The sequence below is a fragment of the Scophthalmus maximus genome, chromosome 5, assembly GCF_022379125.1.
Source record: "Scophthalmus maximus strain ysfricsl-2021 chromosome 5, ASM2237912v1, whole genome shotgun sequence".
NCBI classification, from domain to species: domain Eukaryota; kingdom Metazoa; phylum Chordata; class Actinopteri; order Pleuronectiformes; family Scophthalmidae; genus Scophthalmus; species Scophthalmus maximus.
Genome location: NC_061519.1, coordinates 4,333,441 through 4,350,224, shown reverse-complemented (window position 1 = coordinate 4,350,224; position 16,784 = coordinate 4,333,441). Strand labels below are relative to the sequence as shown.

The 16,784-nt window shown below is 43.0% G+C and overlaps 3 protein-coding genes across 5 annotated transcripts; 2 read left to right on the top strand and 1 right to left on the bottom strand.

Moving 5' to 3' along the window:
- The first annotated feature begins 94 nt into the window (after positions 1-94).
- kdf1b (keratinocyte differentiation factor 1b) lies at positions 95-8,004 on the top strand. Of its 2 annotated transcripts, none has more exons than XM_035633939.2 (4): positions 95-1,168; positions 2,172-3,125; positions 4,053-4,139; positions 5,828-8,004. In XM_035633939.2, exons 2-4 carry the CDS (start codon positions 2,192-2,194, stop codon positions 5,923-5,925), a joined length of 1,119 nt encoding a protein of 372 aa, XP_035489832.1. In that variant the 5' UTR covers positions 95-1,168; positions 2,172-2,191; the 3' UTR covers positions 5,926-8,004. The 2 variants fall into 2 exon arrangements, with proteins under 2 accessions (XP_035489832.1, XP_035489831.1); XM_035633938.2 differs by having other exon boundaries at positions 95-1,351.
- Positions 8,005-8,785: 781 nt separating this feature from the next.
- Positions 8,786-10,552, bottom strand: LOC118310723 (nuclear receptor subfamily 0 group B member 2). Of its 2 annotated transcripts, none has more exons than XM_035633943.2 (3): positions 10,429-10,552; positions 9,195-9,876; positions 8,786-9,096 (listed from the first exon to the last, which is right to left on the bottom strand). In XM_035633943.2, exons 2-3 carry the CDS (start codon positions 9,736-9,738, stop codon positions 8,816-8,818), a joined length of 825 nt encoding a protein of 274 aa, XP_035489836.2. In that variant the 5' UTR covers positions 9,739-9,876; positions 10,429-10,552; the 3' UTR covers positions 8,786-8,815. The 2 variants fall into 2 exon arrangements, with proteins under 2 accessions (XP_035489836.2, XP_035489835.2); XM_035633942.2 differs by lacking the exon at positions 10,429-10,552 and adding an exon at positions 10,035-10,364.
- nudc (nudC nuclear distribution protein) lies at positions 10,505-15,520 on the top strand. The gene is made up of 9 exons (XM_035633941.2): positions 10,505-10,699; positions 11,321-11,398; positions 11,508-11,726; positions 11,816-11,896; positions 11,989-12,102; positions 13,237-13,431; positions 13,538-13,621; positions 13,722-13,840; positions 15,182-15,520. The coding sequence occupies exons 1-9, from the start codon at positions 10,625-10,627 to the stop codon at positions 15,231-15,233; spliced, it is 1,017 nt and encodes a 338-aa protein (XP_035489834.1). The 5' UTR covers positions 10,505-10,624; the 3' UTR covers positions 15,234-15,520.
- Positions 15,521-16,784: the final 1,264 nt, after the last annotated feature.

Sequence of the window (16,784 nt, the reverse complement as noted above, 5' to 3'; positions counted from 1 at the left end):
CTGATCAGAATAGCCGCATGAATGCACAGGTATATACTTGTCGCCCTTTCATTGATATTTAGTTCTCTACAAGTCAAATATCGACAAACCGTTTTTAAAGTGTACAACATCCGGTAAATCGACGCCTCACTGTGGCTAACTTGATGCATGACAATGAGTGAGGGATTGTCCAAATGTTTTTACCGGAAATTATTTCAAAATAAAAGCGTCAAAATGATGACTCGTCTGGGGGTGTCATGAACAGTGTTGGGCAAGTTACTCAGGAAGGGTAATAAATAACTTATTACTCTTTCAAAAAGTAATTATATTACCTTACTTATTACTTGGTTTTAAAAGTAATTAGTCACATTACCAGTTATATTACTATATTACATTTGCGGGTTCTGCATATTCAGTCATAAGAGCAGCAAGGAGTATCTGATGGTTTTACAGAACATAAAACGTTGCATAACACCCCAGCTGATATTGTGTCAAGCTTCTTGTTCTGTTATTTTTGCCCTGGCATATTAGCTCAAACGTCTTATCTAAGATATACCCAGCGACAAGCTCTCCAGATCTCCTCAGTGACCGTAGCTGAGGTGAGCTGCCCGCGCGTCCACGTCATCATACAATAAAGCCTACCTAAGACAAAATACATATTCGCATTCTCGCAAAGAAAAAGTAATGCAGCGTTACTTGGATCAGTAACTGTAATATAATAACTATTTCGGAAATTGTAATCCCTTACTAGTTACTGGGAGGAGTAATAATGTTAGAGTAATATTTTACTGAGTAATTAGTAAGATAAGATATAACTTTATTTGTCCCACAATGGAGAAATTTGGTCGTTACAGCAGCACAGTGGACAGAATATAGCAGAAATAGCAGAATAGAAAGAAATTTTAAAAAGCTGTTTGTATGTACAAAATATAACAAAATATAAAAAATAGTAAGCTGTTGCAATAGTTCCACATGGAAACTGTCCGACACTGGTCATGGAGATGTTGTATTTGATTGTTAGCTAGTTTAAACTTGTTTTGAATAGGTCTACGTGGAGTTATAGGAAACGCTGTCAAATACACGACGGTGGCAATTTCACCTTGTGTTTTATTTTGAAGAGTCACGACCGGAAGCCCTCGGCCCTCTCGCCTGTAGCCACCTGGTGCGCTCGCTACACCTTGACGCGCAGGTAAACGCGGATCTGGGTCGAGGACTTTGAATAAAAGTTCGACATCTGAGCGGAGTCGATATTCGGGGACGGTCGAGATGGATTGATAAAAAAAAAAAAACAACGAAAAAAAACAACAGAAGTGTTTAATGTAAAAGTTTTCACGGGACGACAGCTAACTTCGTGGACGCGCCGTGCGAGCGGGTGAGTCGTGTTTACCGACGAGCTCCTCTAATGGAGGAGCGAGCGGCGGCGACAGGTCGACACGAAAGTGAAAATTAATGCTTCGCACGCGAAGGCGAATTGCCCGGTGACGTGAATCGAATGTTGGTTGCTAGATGTGAAAGATGAAAAATAATTATTTTCGTGGAATTTGCTTTCTTAATATCTAACTCCATGGTACGACGACTGTAAACACGAGTCGCCGTCGTGACGCGGAATGTCAGACGCAGAGAACCATCGGCTCATGTAAAAAACAAACAATCACTGCTTTCTTAATGGTTCTGCCGTGTTCCTGTCTGCCAGAACACATTTTAAAGAGTTCTACTAAAGCTACTTGACTGAATCCATATTCATATTTGGTGTTTTATTTCCCGTTGTTACCAAATTAAGCTGCCCATAATGCTCTCAACTTTTTCCACACGAGGAAAAGGCCAATTAAATTCCAATAAAAACTAATAAACAAAAAATAAATGAAAACGACATTTTTGAAGTTCTGCCCTCATGTAACACTCGCCCACAATTATTTTTTTACAATGAAACACTTGAGTTCACTCATAGAAATCCCCACGAGAGCAATCCAGCGGAATTTGATATGTGACAAGTGTGAGCGAACGCATCCTCCACAGAACCAGTTGGGTCTCTTCACCTGCCACCTGAAGATAGTAGCATCACATTTGTTTCAAAGAGAGATGCCCTCAGGTGGCTACAAAGGGGTTTTTAGGTTCTGCCCGACGGATTGGATTGACAACACGATAAGACGATTTCTTGCCGAGTAGTCACGCATTCTGTTCCCCTTGTGCAGAACCTTGGAGCCAGCAAGTCATGTCCGCTGAGGGCACCGGCAGTCTGAGACGGAGCTCGGGGCGTGGCGGTTCCGCGCACAGGCCGAGCCAGAGCAGCGGCAGCCAGCGGTCGTCATACGAGGAGCGCTGCGTGGACCCGGTGGAGGAGCGGCTGCCGACCCCGGAGCCAAAGGCGGCCCACAAAGCCCACCTTAGGGACGCGAACGGAAAGGAGTGCGAGACAATCGGCTTCATCCCCGGCTCGGCCGGCCCTCCCGCCGCAGCGCCAACCTGCAACCCCTGCGCCTCTCTGAGCAGCTGCAGGACGTTCTTGTGCAGCGTGCTGACCTGTGGCCTGTACAGGGTTTGCCAGCGGTCCACGCTTGCTCCTCGCCTGGCGCCGAACGAGAGCTCCCCGGATGAACCGGAGAAGGTGAGCCTCCGCAGTGTGAACCCGCGAGACAGCAAAGAGGAGGATCACACAGACTGGCTTGGGGATGTTCGCATCGCCGGTGTCAAAGTGGACAGCCCAAGGGAGTATCTAGACGTGGACACCGAATCGTCCTATTTGCGTTCGAAGTCCGTTCTTCAAACGCTGCCCAGCAATCCGTCGCTGCACGAGTCCATGAGGTTTGACGACTGGGAGGACGGCGAGGAGAACGTGGACTCTCTGATTACCAAGAAGCTGCTGGAGCTGTACTCCGAATATCAGATCGAAGAGTTGGCCAGGTGCACCTCGGACTCTGTGTTCCTGAGGAGGAGCAAAGACATCAATCAGCTCATCAATTCGCTGGCGGAGGAGCACAAGATGGGCGAGCAGGAGGCGGAGTGCCGGCTTGTGCGCGGCATCATCCGCATCAGCACCCGGAAGAGTGCGAAGAGGAGGCCGCCCCCCTCCAGGAGGGAGAGGACGCTGTCGGACAGCGGGAATGAGACGATGAGGGAGAGCGACTCCTTTACGTTCAGCAACAATAGTAAGCCTGTTTCCCCCTTATATGCATTAAGCAAATTCTGTGTTCATTAACATTTACAAGGAAACCTAACAACAACAACAACTTGCCCTTTCAACGCTACTCAGTCAGCTGAGGCTGGTATAACTTATCACACACCCACAAACAAATACACACATGCATGCGCGGTAACACTGTTGCAGCTGGAGCGTTCAGAGCTAAGATGGCCTTCCCTGTCTGTCCTAATAGAATGCTCAGGTTAAGCGATTCATTAATCTGCTGTGTGATGCTCATGACTGGAGAAATGATTCAGCAAAAATGTTTGCTTGCACGAATGATGTGCAGAGGCATGAGTCACCACATTGAGACATTAAAGGAGACATAGAATGATACATTTTTCAGTTTTCCTCTGCCGTATTATGTGCTTCCAATGTGAGGCATTAAGCAGCGGCTCGACTAGGACGTTTTTCCAACAAAGCCTGGTAAAAGGGGGGCCTTAAAGAGACGGGAGCTAAAACCAATCAACAGGCTGAAAATAGGAGCTGCAGAAACAAACAGCATGAGGAGCAGCAGAAACAAACAGTATGAGGAAACCGATGTGTTTGCTGAAGATGAGAGCACGTAAACCTTCAAGTACCAACCCAAATTGAAATCATGAACCTGAATATGAGCATAATATGTCTGGTTGAATGGGGTGCTGTGGACTTTGCTTAAAAAAGTAATTCCTCAACAAAATAAACTGCACCAGCACACATATTTATTTAGTCTGCATGATCTTGCACTATTAATTTACCGAGCCCGGGCTTTGCTGAAAAAATAATGAAATGAAATATTCGCTGACTTTTACAAATTGTGTATTGGATTAAAAATCGCTCACTGCCCCTTTATCTAGAGAATTATTGTTTTCTGCCATTGAGTAACCATCACTCTCCTTTTCCCCGTTTCCTCCAGATGACTACAAATCAAATCCCAACATCCAAATATCAGAACTGACCTCCTCTGACCAGTGTGCCAGGGAGATGTGGAGAAACAACGGAGGTGAGAGATCAGTCATTATTATGTCAGTACATAGAAATATTACACAGTGAACGACATCACATTCATTACTTTGTTTGGCCAGTGACTTTAAATGCAATGTTTTGATTTCCATACTAAAACCGTAGTAGTCATATAGTACTGTCATTGTACTTCCTGAGCAGCGGACACCAGGGTTAGTTTTCTTCACACAAAGCATAACACGGGTTTGACTACCTGATATGTTCTTTTAACATCAACTTCACAGTCGCAATATTAAGCAAATTTTTTGAATTATTTGTGTCTCTAAATGTCCTGAAACAAAGGTCTTATTTCATGATTCTTTTTCTGGCGTGCCACAACAAACAAAAAACAAAACAAAACAAAAAAAAAATGCCAGACGTTCAGACAGAAATGTATTTGACAATATGGAAAGAGACAGGCTGCATGATATCTAAGATATAGCCAACTTGTTTTCTGGATGTCACCTCGTTCTCTTTTCTCCGCCTTGTGTCTGTCTTGTGCACATTGTTTGTTTGAATTACTTGAATTTTGACTGCCTTACCAGCATCAGAGCGGAGGCGGTTTTTGTGGGTCTAAAATTTGTCAAATTTTGATTTCTAGGTCAGCCAAATGTTTTTAATTATTAGATGTAAATTCCCTCCACCCGGCTTTCTAGAACACCTTTTATTCTTCGGAATAAAAACTGTGACTTGTCCTTTATGGCGCCAATGCTTCTGTACAGGCATTTTACTACAAAGGGAATTCCACAGTTTGATTTCATTTGGTCACAACTATCCACTGAATGACATTAAATTGGTGAAAAAAAGAAACAAGACTATGAGGTGTCACATGAGCATGTGCAGTGTTTTTTTTGTTTTTTTCTCTCTTCCTTTGTCTGGTGAGAACAGTGAGTCTGCAGCAGTTGACCTGGACAATGATTGTCGGTCCTGATCTAGTTCCACGTTACCTGTTGCGTGATGTGTAAACATTTAGTGGGTCAGCCACATGTAGCACAACCCCCCGAACAGAGGGCTTTGTGGGTCAACTGACCATTATTCATACATGTGGACTGCAGCGTTCATGGGGCTGCACCATCACTCAAACTCAATGTAAATAGTGTTTATCAGTGAAACTGCTGTTTTGACTTACATCAGTGTGCCGGATTTTTTTACCCCGGTAATGGTGGATAGATAACAATAATGGGCCTAATGGGAGAGCATATTTGTTTTCTTATCCTTAATCTCTGTATCCGTAACTGTGAGGTATTCTTGTGTAAATGTCGTCCATAACAGGAGGCAGTCAAGGGGAAATGATTCTCCCAAAAACACTGTAAAACATTTCAGTCCTTGCATTACGTTTATTTTAGTTATGTTTATTTTATGTTGTTTTCTGTACCATATTTAAACACTTGCGTTCGTTCAGGTGAATGCATTATAATTCTTAAAGTGGCCCTGTAGAGTTTCCTGGTAAGTTAAGTTTGTGTTTACAGTGAAACGCATACTGTGTATTCGTGCATATGCTTTTATTTCCTCATAAAACAATAAAACATTCCCATAGCTGATAATTCCTAAAGGGTTTGGAGGAGTCCAAATGTGACCCTCTAGACGAACAGACCGAGCCCTGGTGTGGCTGATGATGTTATAGAGCAGGGTTATTGTGGCAGTGACTGTGAACACTAATCACTTTTTTTTGGGGTTGTCCTTGTACAGGTCATTCTTCTGGCTCTCCAACGGCCTACTCGCCCGGGTCTCACCTGGAGTCCAACTCCTCCGGTGTCTCACTTTTTCGCTCCTCCATGAGAACATGATTCCTGCTCCTTGCTGTCTGTCTACGCTTGAATTATTTGTCTTGCTTGTGTCCACAAAGTCACGTATGAGACATTGAAAGGAGACACTACTTGCACAGGAGTCTCTGGCCGAGCCAAGCTCTTTGTGGAAACAACGGCTTGGCTGTGGAAAATATGAAAATCACATTGTCTTGAAGGACATCAGTGAACTCAGGGCTCTGTGTGTGTGTGTGTGTGTGTGTGTGTGTGTGTGTGTGTGTGTGTGTGTGTGTGTGTGTGTGTGTGTGTGTGTGTGTGTGTGTGTGTGTGTGTGTGTGTGTGTGTGTGTGTGTGTGTGTGTGTGTGTGTGTGTGTGTGTGTGTGTGTATTTATGGTTGATGAATATTATGTGTATATTTGAAGGATCGCTCGGTGGCAAGCTTGTCCTGCAGGCAGATATCAGCAGCGGCTCTTGAATTTAAAATATCCTGAATAACCGTCCCGTCCTCCTTGAAGGAATTGTGTCGTTTTGCTGATTTATGCTGTAGTTATGTAAAGGATATTTAAATTTAGTTCTGTGAAAGTAAGATACACAGTTGTATTTTTTGGCACATTTAATTTTCACGTCGCAGGCGTCATCATCTTAGGCTTGATTACGGTTAGTTGTGAGATTTTAAGCTTTTACTCAGTTGAGTTACACATTTACACCAATTATCTGACATTATGCTTTTCAAAATTTGTCATTTTTCTATTTCATTTGGGCAGCATTATTCAAAAAGTTTAAATAATTTAAAAGTATGAAGTAAGTATTTTTGGCCTGAAGAAAAATACTGGTAGAAATAATGTATAGTTTGACATTTTGGAAAAATTAGGTTTTTATGTCAACAACAAGATTTTGACCTCATGTACCCTGCTGAAAATGACAAGCATTGACGGCCAGTTAGCTTAGCATTTAGACGATGAGATGGAAATATACTGTAGCTAGCCAAGATCTGTGCAAAGGGAACGAAATCTGCCTATTAACACCTCTTTACATGCTATGTTTTGGATATTAATTTATACAATTCACACGTTTGTTCTTTCAAAAGTGATAATTTTTTATCTTTACAGAGGATTACAGTATTTACCGGACTATTTCTTTGGGTTTGTAAACAACATTACATTTATTTACCAGATGCTTTTGTCCAGATTGACTTATAAGTGCATTCAACCATGAAGATATTACCCAAAAATGCTAAACTTATGCTATCCTAAAATAATCTTAGCACAAAGCTCTCGGGTTAAAAAATAAGTGTTTCCCAAAATATAACATGTTAGTTTTCTTATGCCAAGGACAGGTTAACGAAGAAGCAAGTTAGTGGCCCTTGAATTGAGACTTTTATGTGCAGTGTGATTTTTAATGCATTGTATCATGTCATCATAACACGAAGTTCATATGAAGCAGAAAGCTGTCCACCACTCTGTTCATTGCATTGTGCACACATTGTTTCTGGTCGGCTGCCATGACAACCTGGTGTGAACCGCAGCTGTACTCTTCAGGTTGTATCATGCGCTATAACTTACTGTATCATGAAGTGAATGTCTGTGTTCATGTCAACATGCCTGCTTTTGTTTGCTCCCGGGTCCTGATGGGAATTTGTCCAGGTGTCTCAGGTGAAATTCTTTCAGCGCTGTGGCCTTCTTATCAGCATTAGTTTATGGTTACTGTTGGTCGTGGACCTTAGTGTAGTCAGTGGCGGCGGTTAATACACACGGGGAGCACACATATGCATATTGTAAACATAAGGCCTAACTGCCCAGAGTACACACGTTTCTACCAGGATCTTCTACCCTTTAGTGTATATAGAGAATTAACTACTTTTTTATCTTCAGGTATTATGGTCCAAGATGCTTTAAAGACAACTTGACATAGCTTTTTAAAGGTGACATATTAGGCTCATATTCAGGTTCATACTGTAAATTTGGGTGACCACTTGGAAAGGTTTACTTGCTCTTATGTTCAGAAAAGGCATCAGTGTTCTCATACTGTCCTGCAGCTCCTCTTTTCACCCTCTGTCTAAAACCCCTGATTTCTTTTAGCCCCGCCTCCCGGTAAACCCCAGTTTGTTGTGATTGGCCAACCGATTTCAAAATGTGTAGGAAATGCCACGCCCCTTCACCAGAGAAGTGGAGATTCTCCAATTAAGGGGGGGTTACCCCAAAAGAGTCCAACTGTGACATCACAGCGGGTGAGAAATCTGGACCAGTGGTTCAGAGCCAGGCTGTAGGGTTTAGTAGCTCACAAAAAAAATCATGGTGGTCTTATGGGCTGGCAGGCTCCACAGATACACACATTAAGGTGCACGAACACTGAAAAGGTGATATTTGCTTAATATGTCATCTTTAAGTAAGTTGAGAATTTGGCTGCAACAGCAGCGTTGTCATAATTAGTGTGAAACAGGTTTTTCTGGTTTGTACCATGAAGAGCAAATCGACTAATGAGGATTGACGAATGTGTCTCTGGTATAAACAGCTAACTGTTTATACGAGAGCGTCCTTTTTATTTCACTAAACTGGTTGAGATGTCCACCAGAACACAGCCCTTTGTGTTCACACATACTGTATTGTCAGGTTTCATAAAAGCAAAGTGTAACAATTGGGCCTCCACCAAAAAGAAATTTCCATGTGTCGGCATTGTCAGTAACCCAACTTTTTAACTGATGTCTAATCATAAAACAATAAAGTGAATGAAGTGAAACAAAAAGAGCGAGTTTTTATTTTTTTTTGCTTGTTGTTTGCCACATATGGCCACATGAGGGAGTCCAAGAATGCAGTTTTTTCTGAAGGGGTCAGACCATACTGCTTCCTTTAAGGTCCTCCACAATATAGCGATACCTCATTAAAGTCATAATTACACTAGAGATGGCTTTGAAAGGTTTATTTCATGTGCATTTTATTCTAGTATAAAAGTCAACACATTCTCCGTAATTCTCATTGGACAAATAAGCATGTCTGTCAACAAATGTATGATGTTTGCGTTGCCAATAAGTGGCTTGAAGAAGAGCTGCGCGACCAAGTCGTGGCTCACATTCTGAGTAGCGGAGGCCACTAGAAGGATGTGTCTGAAGCGGCCGGCGTCATCCGGGTGCAGGAGGCCGACGACCTCTTGGAGAGCCCTCTGCGCTTCCTGTTGGAGACCCTCGATACACCATGTAGCGCTCAACCCGTGGACAACTGTAGCGGGGAGTAGAGAAGTTTGAGTTTAAGCTCGTGTAACAAACTACATGGCATGGCTACTTAAACACATCTAAATGAAAAGAGAGAGGTTTTACCTGGGTTGAACAGCACGGCGCCCCTCAGGTAAGCATACTCCTTCGGACTGAGATCCAGATCCCGCAGCTGACGCAAGCAAGCTCTCAGTCTGTGGACTCCGGCGAGAGTCGGCTGGTCGGCCTCCTTTTCGGAAAGTCCCGGCCTGAGCAGAATCCGGCGGAGGATGCTTGAGTTTGGTGCATCAGTCACTTCGAACACCGTCCTCTCCTGTGCGAGGCCCAGAAGAAATAGAGGAACCCAGCCGTGTCTTAACAGTGATGACTGGTCGCCGGGTGGAAGCTGATTGAAGCATGGCAAACTTCTCATGAAGCAGACGCTTTTGATCAGCACACCGGCGGCAACTTGGCAGGTGGCCTTCGGGTCCTTCAGGCAAACCTTCCTCTGCTTACAGAGGCAGTTGTGTACTACGAAATAAGAGTTCCTTTTGCCATTGAGGCGGTCGCTGTCCCTCCGGCTCAAGATGTTGTAGAGGATGGTGTGCGGATGCTGATCCTTGTGACCAGAGCAAGCACTGTTTGCGATCATCTCGTCAGCATGAAACATGGTGAAAAAAGACGTATCGTTGAAAAAAAGCTCCAGAGATCATGAACAACTTCACTCCGTGCTCAACCTCAGTCAACTGTTTATCCAGGATGTCACCAGCACACGGCCCACTCAGCTTTTACCCTCCTATTTAAGCCCCTGCATTGAGAGAAAAAAAAACGCGTGACCGTGGACTTCCCATGCAGTGGATATAGTTTACTTCCACGTGTCGCCGATAAGAATAGTTCAACTCAGCAGCTGCACGGGGAGAGGAAGCGTTAAAGCCGACGGAGGTGAATGACATTTATTGTGTTTACCTGAGCCATTAACTCAGGCCGTACCAGTCTATCAAGGACTGACGGGGTCAACGCACAGGCTGCCACCTGACCTGTGCCCCAGTTACACCTTGGAACTGACTCATAGTTATATTATAAATGTCATTATTTTCAATGCAACTGCTCACTGCTTCTCTGACACAAACATCAGCTACATTAAAAAAAATAATAATTTAGAGCCTATTTGTTCTGAATCTAGTTTTTTTTTTTGGGATGCTATTATAAATTATTTTAAAATTAGTTAACTATTAAACAAAGACCTCATCATTCTCAGGCTAACACGGTGCTTTAAAATCAAATTTACAGTAAAATCAACATTTAAAAAAATATTTTTTCCTCTAGAAAGTTCTCGTTCTCCCTGACACAAAGCGCTCACCTCATTGGTTAGTTTAGACGACTTTCAACATGCCTTCCTCCAATTGGTCCGAGCAAGCGCGGGCGGGGTTTGTTTCCAGGAAGTCAGTGTCGTTTCTACGAACGGGCCCTCGCATCATATCGCCGCCACCTCCGCTTTTCGTCCCTGTCATTCACCTACAACAGTATATATTTTGAGCTTCTCTGACTCCACGAGCATGGGCGACGACGAAGAAAAGTACGACGGCATGTTGCTCGTCATGGCGCAGCAACACGAAGGAGGAGTGCAGGAGGTAATTCACCGCTGCCACCGTCGGAGCTAATCGAGTTAGCCTGTAAGCTAGGAGGCACACTGCGTCCGTTCGCGCTTTAGAAGCTGCTAAGCAAATGTTCTCAACAACGCTATGGGTTTAAACTACATTGTGTTGCCTTTATTTAAAAAAATAAAAAATAAACTCAGGAGATTATAACCTCGTGTCCTTTGATCACTGGGGTGTTGTGGTGAATTCGGTTTCCACGTGACTATCAGAGCTACATGACTTCTCAATGAAATCTCTTGCCTCACCTGTCGTTAAAGCCATTTTGTAGATCGGTGTTTTTCCTGTAAAAGTATGATGTGTGTATATATATATATATATATACACACACACATACATATCATATATACACGTAAATATATGTATGTGTGTGTGTGTATATATATATATATATATATATATATGGGTCTTGGCAAGGTGGTCTCAGTTGACTGTCATTTCCCCCATCACCACACATTTCTTTTTGCTAATGTTATAGGATATGTATATTACCTGAAGGTTGACAATCAGAGGAGACTTGGGAGATAATAATACAGCACATTTGATTCCTTTAGTTTTTATTTACTCATCTGTGATGGTCTGCTTGTCTCTCAACAGTTAGTAAACACATTTTTCAGCTTCCTCCGACGCAAAACCGACTTCTTCACCGGTGGCGATTCAGGCTCTGCAGAGAAGGTAAGTGATGTTCCGCTCAATGCCGCTGCTGCGACGTTCAAGACCGTGCTGCACCAAATCACTAATCAAAGGCACATCTTCACCTATCCTTCCATGTCTTTTCTTTCAGTTAGTCAAGGAAGCTTTCGCCAACCACAACAAGCTGGCGCTGAAGTCCCACAAAGAGAACCAGACGAAACAGGAGAAGGAAAAGAAAGCCAGAGCCGACAGAGCCGCCAAGCTGGCGGAGGAGGAGGAGGCAGCGAGGAAAAAGAAAAACGACGACGGGCCCAGAATTCAGGAACTGACGGAGGAGGAGGCTGAGAAGCTGCAGTCTGAACTCGACGAGGTGACGAATCGGGCTGCTGTGATGCTTTGTCACACGAGTAGCCGCAGTTGTTCTGTAATATTTCGTTTGTGTGTGATTATACTTTTTAGAAAAAGAAAGAAGTGGAGAAAACGGTGAACGCAACGACGAAGGTAGAGAAGTCGCCCGACAGCGCCGAAAAAGAGAAAGGGGTGAGGGAAGAGCAGGTCCTGCTCCACAGTGAAATGTCCCACGTAAACTAGTGCTTGTGCGGACTGACTCTTCTTAATGCCCGTGTCCACAGTCCGACTCAGAGGGAGAGGAAGACGAGAAGGACAAGGGCAAACTGAAGCCCAATGCGGGAAACGGAGCCGACCTGCCCAACTACAAGTGGACGCAGAGCCTGTCTGAAGTGGATGTGAGTTCCTTATGATAATGGATTCCCTCTGTATCATAAACGTGTTTACTAAGCCTCTCAGAAGAGGTTATTTTTTGTTATCAGTCTGTGACATATATGAAAACCCTCATCAGCAGCGTCACATCACAGACTCTGTTCAGACCTGGTGTTAACATCCATCCGACCACAAGTGGACAGCTCCTCTGACCCGCTATAGTTTCACATAGTTTACACTTTCAGTGTTTTCTATCAAGTATCAGGGCTTGGCTGAGGTGCTGGGCGCTTTAAGAAATCGAGCTGAATGAGAGGGAAAAAAAGGTTTGGGGTTTTGGTTTTTCGAGATGAGTAAAATCTTGTTTCGTTGTAAATCCACACGCTTTGCTTCACTCCGTTCCTCCTGGCCCCGCTTTCTCCCTCTCCATGTATTTCTTTCTCAAATTGACACACAGGCACATCTGTATTGTTAAACCGGCTTTAAAAAAAACTGAAAATTGGTCTTGGCAAACCTAAATGACCCTCCCCTCCTTTCTTCTTGGACTCTTGACCACTCGTCGGCCCCCATTCATGTCCATTTTTAACATTACGCTCCCTCAGACATGTCAAAGTGTTGGCGTTGGAGACGTCTATTTGAGTGACGCCAGTAGTGTTTTTGCTCACAGCATTTGCTTGGAAAAAAGGCCTCCTTGTGCAGAATGGAACCCAGACTCAATATTTGAATATTTTCACACCATGAATGCAGCTTTTTATAGTCTCAAGGTGTGTCGATAAGCAGCCTGATAATGTTGCCCCAAGGCCAATTTTCTTTTGGGAACACCTGTTGCTCTGAAGGTCAACACACAAGCAGCGTGTGATACTCGACCCAGTCTGTTGCCACTGAGTAATGTTCCCCCACAGGCTTACATCCATTAAACTAGGCTTCTTTTTTTCTTTCTTTTTTTACAGGCCAAATTCAGCTTAGTTTTATTGGTTAAAGACATAAAACATACACACATCATAAGACATATACATTATATATAATACCATTCTTTGTATAAAAAAAAAATTGTCACAAGCTACTTTAAGTAATGTACCCAACGTACTTGCTGTGAATGTTTTGGTGCCCGCGAAAACAAACAGAATCTCACGCCTTTTATGATTTCTGACGTCGTCCCACAGCTGGCAGTGCCTTTCGATGTGAAGTTCCGCATTAAGGGGCGGGACGTGGTGGTGGACATCCAGCGGCGCTCCATCAAAGTCGGCCTGAAGGGACACCCGCCCATCATTGACGGGCAGCTCTGCGGCGAGGTGAAGGTGGAGGAAAGCTCCTGGCTGATCGACGACGGCAAGGTGGTCACAGTGCACTTGGAAAAGGTGAGAAGAGAGTCGGCGTCTCAGCCGTGATTGAGTGAATGAAAGGAATGCTGAGTTGTCGAGCTTAATGTTTGTGTATATGTACTTTCCTTCCCTTTAATGCCAGATTAATAAAATGGAGTGGTGGAACAAGATTGTTTCCACGGATCCAGAACTCAACACCAAGAAGATCTGTCCGGAGAACTCAAAGGTTAGGGCCGAACTAATGCATTTTGCACTAACTGTGTGGTTAAAAGTGACAAAAAGGATTTCTGACTGGTTCTCCTTCATGTGCATTTCCTGCCGAGCAGCTGTCGGACCTGGACGGAGAGACGCGTGGTATGGTGGAGAAGATGATGTACGACCAGAGGCAGAAATCGATGGGTCTGCCGACATCAGAAGAGCAGAAGAAACAAGACATTCTTAAAAAGTGAGTCTCCGCTGTTGCATCACTGCCAAATCAATAACACCAGAACAGTTCAGCTCAGGTTGTAATGTCGTAAAGATCGTTTTTACCCTTGTCAGCTGACATCTTTGGCAACTCTCCAAAGCAGGCACTGTATTCTGAGTCGGTTTAACAAAAGCTTTATAATGCACAGAGCTTTAATATGATGGATGAACTTGTACAATCGTCTGTATAGTTTTGCCCTCGGTCACCTTCTCTGACTGAAACCTATAAAAGTGAATGTGGTGCAGACGGGGACCTGGTAAAAGGAGACGTTTCACTTCCCACCATAAGTGTCACCGTCGCAGCCTCGTTGCACCAGTTAGCAGTGTCTTTTCACAGAGGTGGTACCCGATATAGTGGACTTTTGGGGAAGATTGGCCTCCCTTAGGCAAGTTGAATTGTGTAATCCAGGCGTAACGGTTTTGACTAGAAGGAAGAATAAAGAATAGTTTTCAGTTATCAGAATGTCTTCAGCAACCACAACAGGAAGAGCTAAAACAATTGTTACCATAGAAACACAACAACACGGGCAGCATGTTGTTCCCTGTGCTGGATTCCGTTGGTGCAACGAGTTTCAACGTCTGTAAGATGATTTTATTCAAACTACGACAACTCCTCGATGCTAAAAAACTGCTGAGGTGGATTATAGTTTTTCTCACATCATATCGTATTTAATATTACAGAAGTGAATGGTGCTGCATTATCACTGTTGGTAGTGAACGACCCCCTCTTCCTGAGGCCAGAGGAGGAATGTCTGCTTTTATTTTGAAGTCTGCTTCCTCTTATAAGCTTGTTAAAGCTGCCTGTAAAGGTCCTGTACAGTTTTATAAGAGTGTAACAATAACACTGTGGTCACTGGTGTGGACGCAAGACGTTCACATTGTGTCTGTCCAATCAGATGTGTCGTCTGATGGCGTTGTTTCCCAAGGATCATGCGTTTTTCTTTTTCAGTTTTTTCCTCGTTAAAAAAAAAATCTCCTTTTGTCCAGCTGGAGGTGCTGTTGCTAAAGTAAAAAAAAATAGTGCAAGAGAAAAGTCTGATAGAAATCTTCCCACTTTTTTGTTGTCGTTGTTCATCTCATCTCATCTTCAACCGCTTATCCGTGGTCGGGTCGCGGGGGCAGCAGCTTCAGTAGGGGGCCCCAAACTTCCCTTTCCTGGGCCACAAAAAGATGCACTAACCTATAAATATTCCCTGATCAGAATCAGAATTTCTGTCATATAATAATGAAAATGATTATTATTATTTAATTCTGACTACATGTTGCTTTGGTGACGTGTGAACTGTTTCCTTGTTCCTGACAACGTCTTTTGTCTCCACAGGTTCATGGCTCAGCACCCAGAGATGGATTTCTCTAAAGCCAAATTCAGCTGAGAGACTCCGCCTGTAGGATCCACATATTCATACTCGAGGGGAATGATAGGAGCAAATGTCACGCACCGACCGACGGCCACCTCCCCCCCATCATGTGTTCTCTACATACTGAACATGGTTTCTGTTGGTTAACATTCTTAAAGGCACAGGTTGGTTTTTGGTTTTTTTATTTGTTACGAGAACAGTTCTGATGACTGTAACGTCCACATCCTCCCTCCGCACGTCGTCTGAATATTTAAAGATGTCTGGATTTCTTCTTTTTTTTAATAAATGAATATAAAATCTAAGTGATGTGTATATTTACTGAACACTTCACCTGACTTCAAGGGTGAAGAGTTAAACGTCAAGTTCGTGACTGAGGAGAATTTAATGGGGGGTAAAAAAACATCTGTAAAATTGAAATTAAAATCTTTTTTGTTGCTCACTTAAAAACTTAACTGGTGATGAATTTGAAAGTTCACAACCTTGAAGAGTTCAAGGCCAAAACTAGTGATTTCAGCAGCCATTAACTCTGTCACTGAACTCTGCTGCGTATTGTGTTTGGATTACATCCAAAGGCCACTGGCCTTCACCGAGAACAGGTTTCCCTGAAAGTCAGCAGGCACGTTTAATTGCACAACAGTGGAAGTCCTGATGTCGAGTATGACTTTTTTTTATATGTTAAACATGTCCCTAGACATTGAAATAGTCAAATCACTGTATTTGTAGTTCATGTCATATCACCAGTAAATAGCTGAAAGTTTAAGTGTAAGTTTTTAAAAAATCAACCACCAGGGGGCGTTGTTTTCCTTCAAAGTGTAAGGCTGCGTGTTGCCTGTTGAGCCCCCACCGATCATACAAATAACTTGGGACATTTATTGATATATATATATATATATATATATTATTGTTTTAAATGGAATAAATCGAGATCTGGGAGGCCAATAGTCTTTTTTAAATAGAGTATTTGTCTCATTTATCAGAATTACACGAAAGAATAAAAAAGTTTGAACTAAAATGAACAAGAAGCCTCCATCGAGTGATTTAGTGTAGGTGTAACTTTTTAGAGCAGCTCCCCAGTGAGCACAGAAACAGTCACACCTGCACCGGGCAGGTTTTGCTAGTCAGATGCCAAAAACTTACAATATTTCCTCCTCATATTAATCAATAATATAATCAATCAATAAGAATTACTTGTTTAAGAAATCTTTTAATACCCCCCAGTAGCTTTTAACCTGTTGAGCTAACTTTAATCTATGTTTACAATTCTAACATAGTGGCATTTATATCACTAATAAAACGAATGTAAAAAACTATGGAGAGCAATTTGTCTCATAATGGTCACAAATGTGTATCACATGATCTGCAAAGTGTTCAAATCTACATACGGGAAGTAATTTGTGCGCCCGGACGCATTTCTCAAACTGAGATATATTAATATTTTACAACTATTTTTAACTTCAACTCCACAGATGTAAAGCTTTCAAACTGCTCCCTGTGAGTACAAATAATATTTGTCACATTCTTTGTATTTATTTACAGATTATTAAATGTCTGTGCGGGGATCAGCTG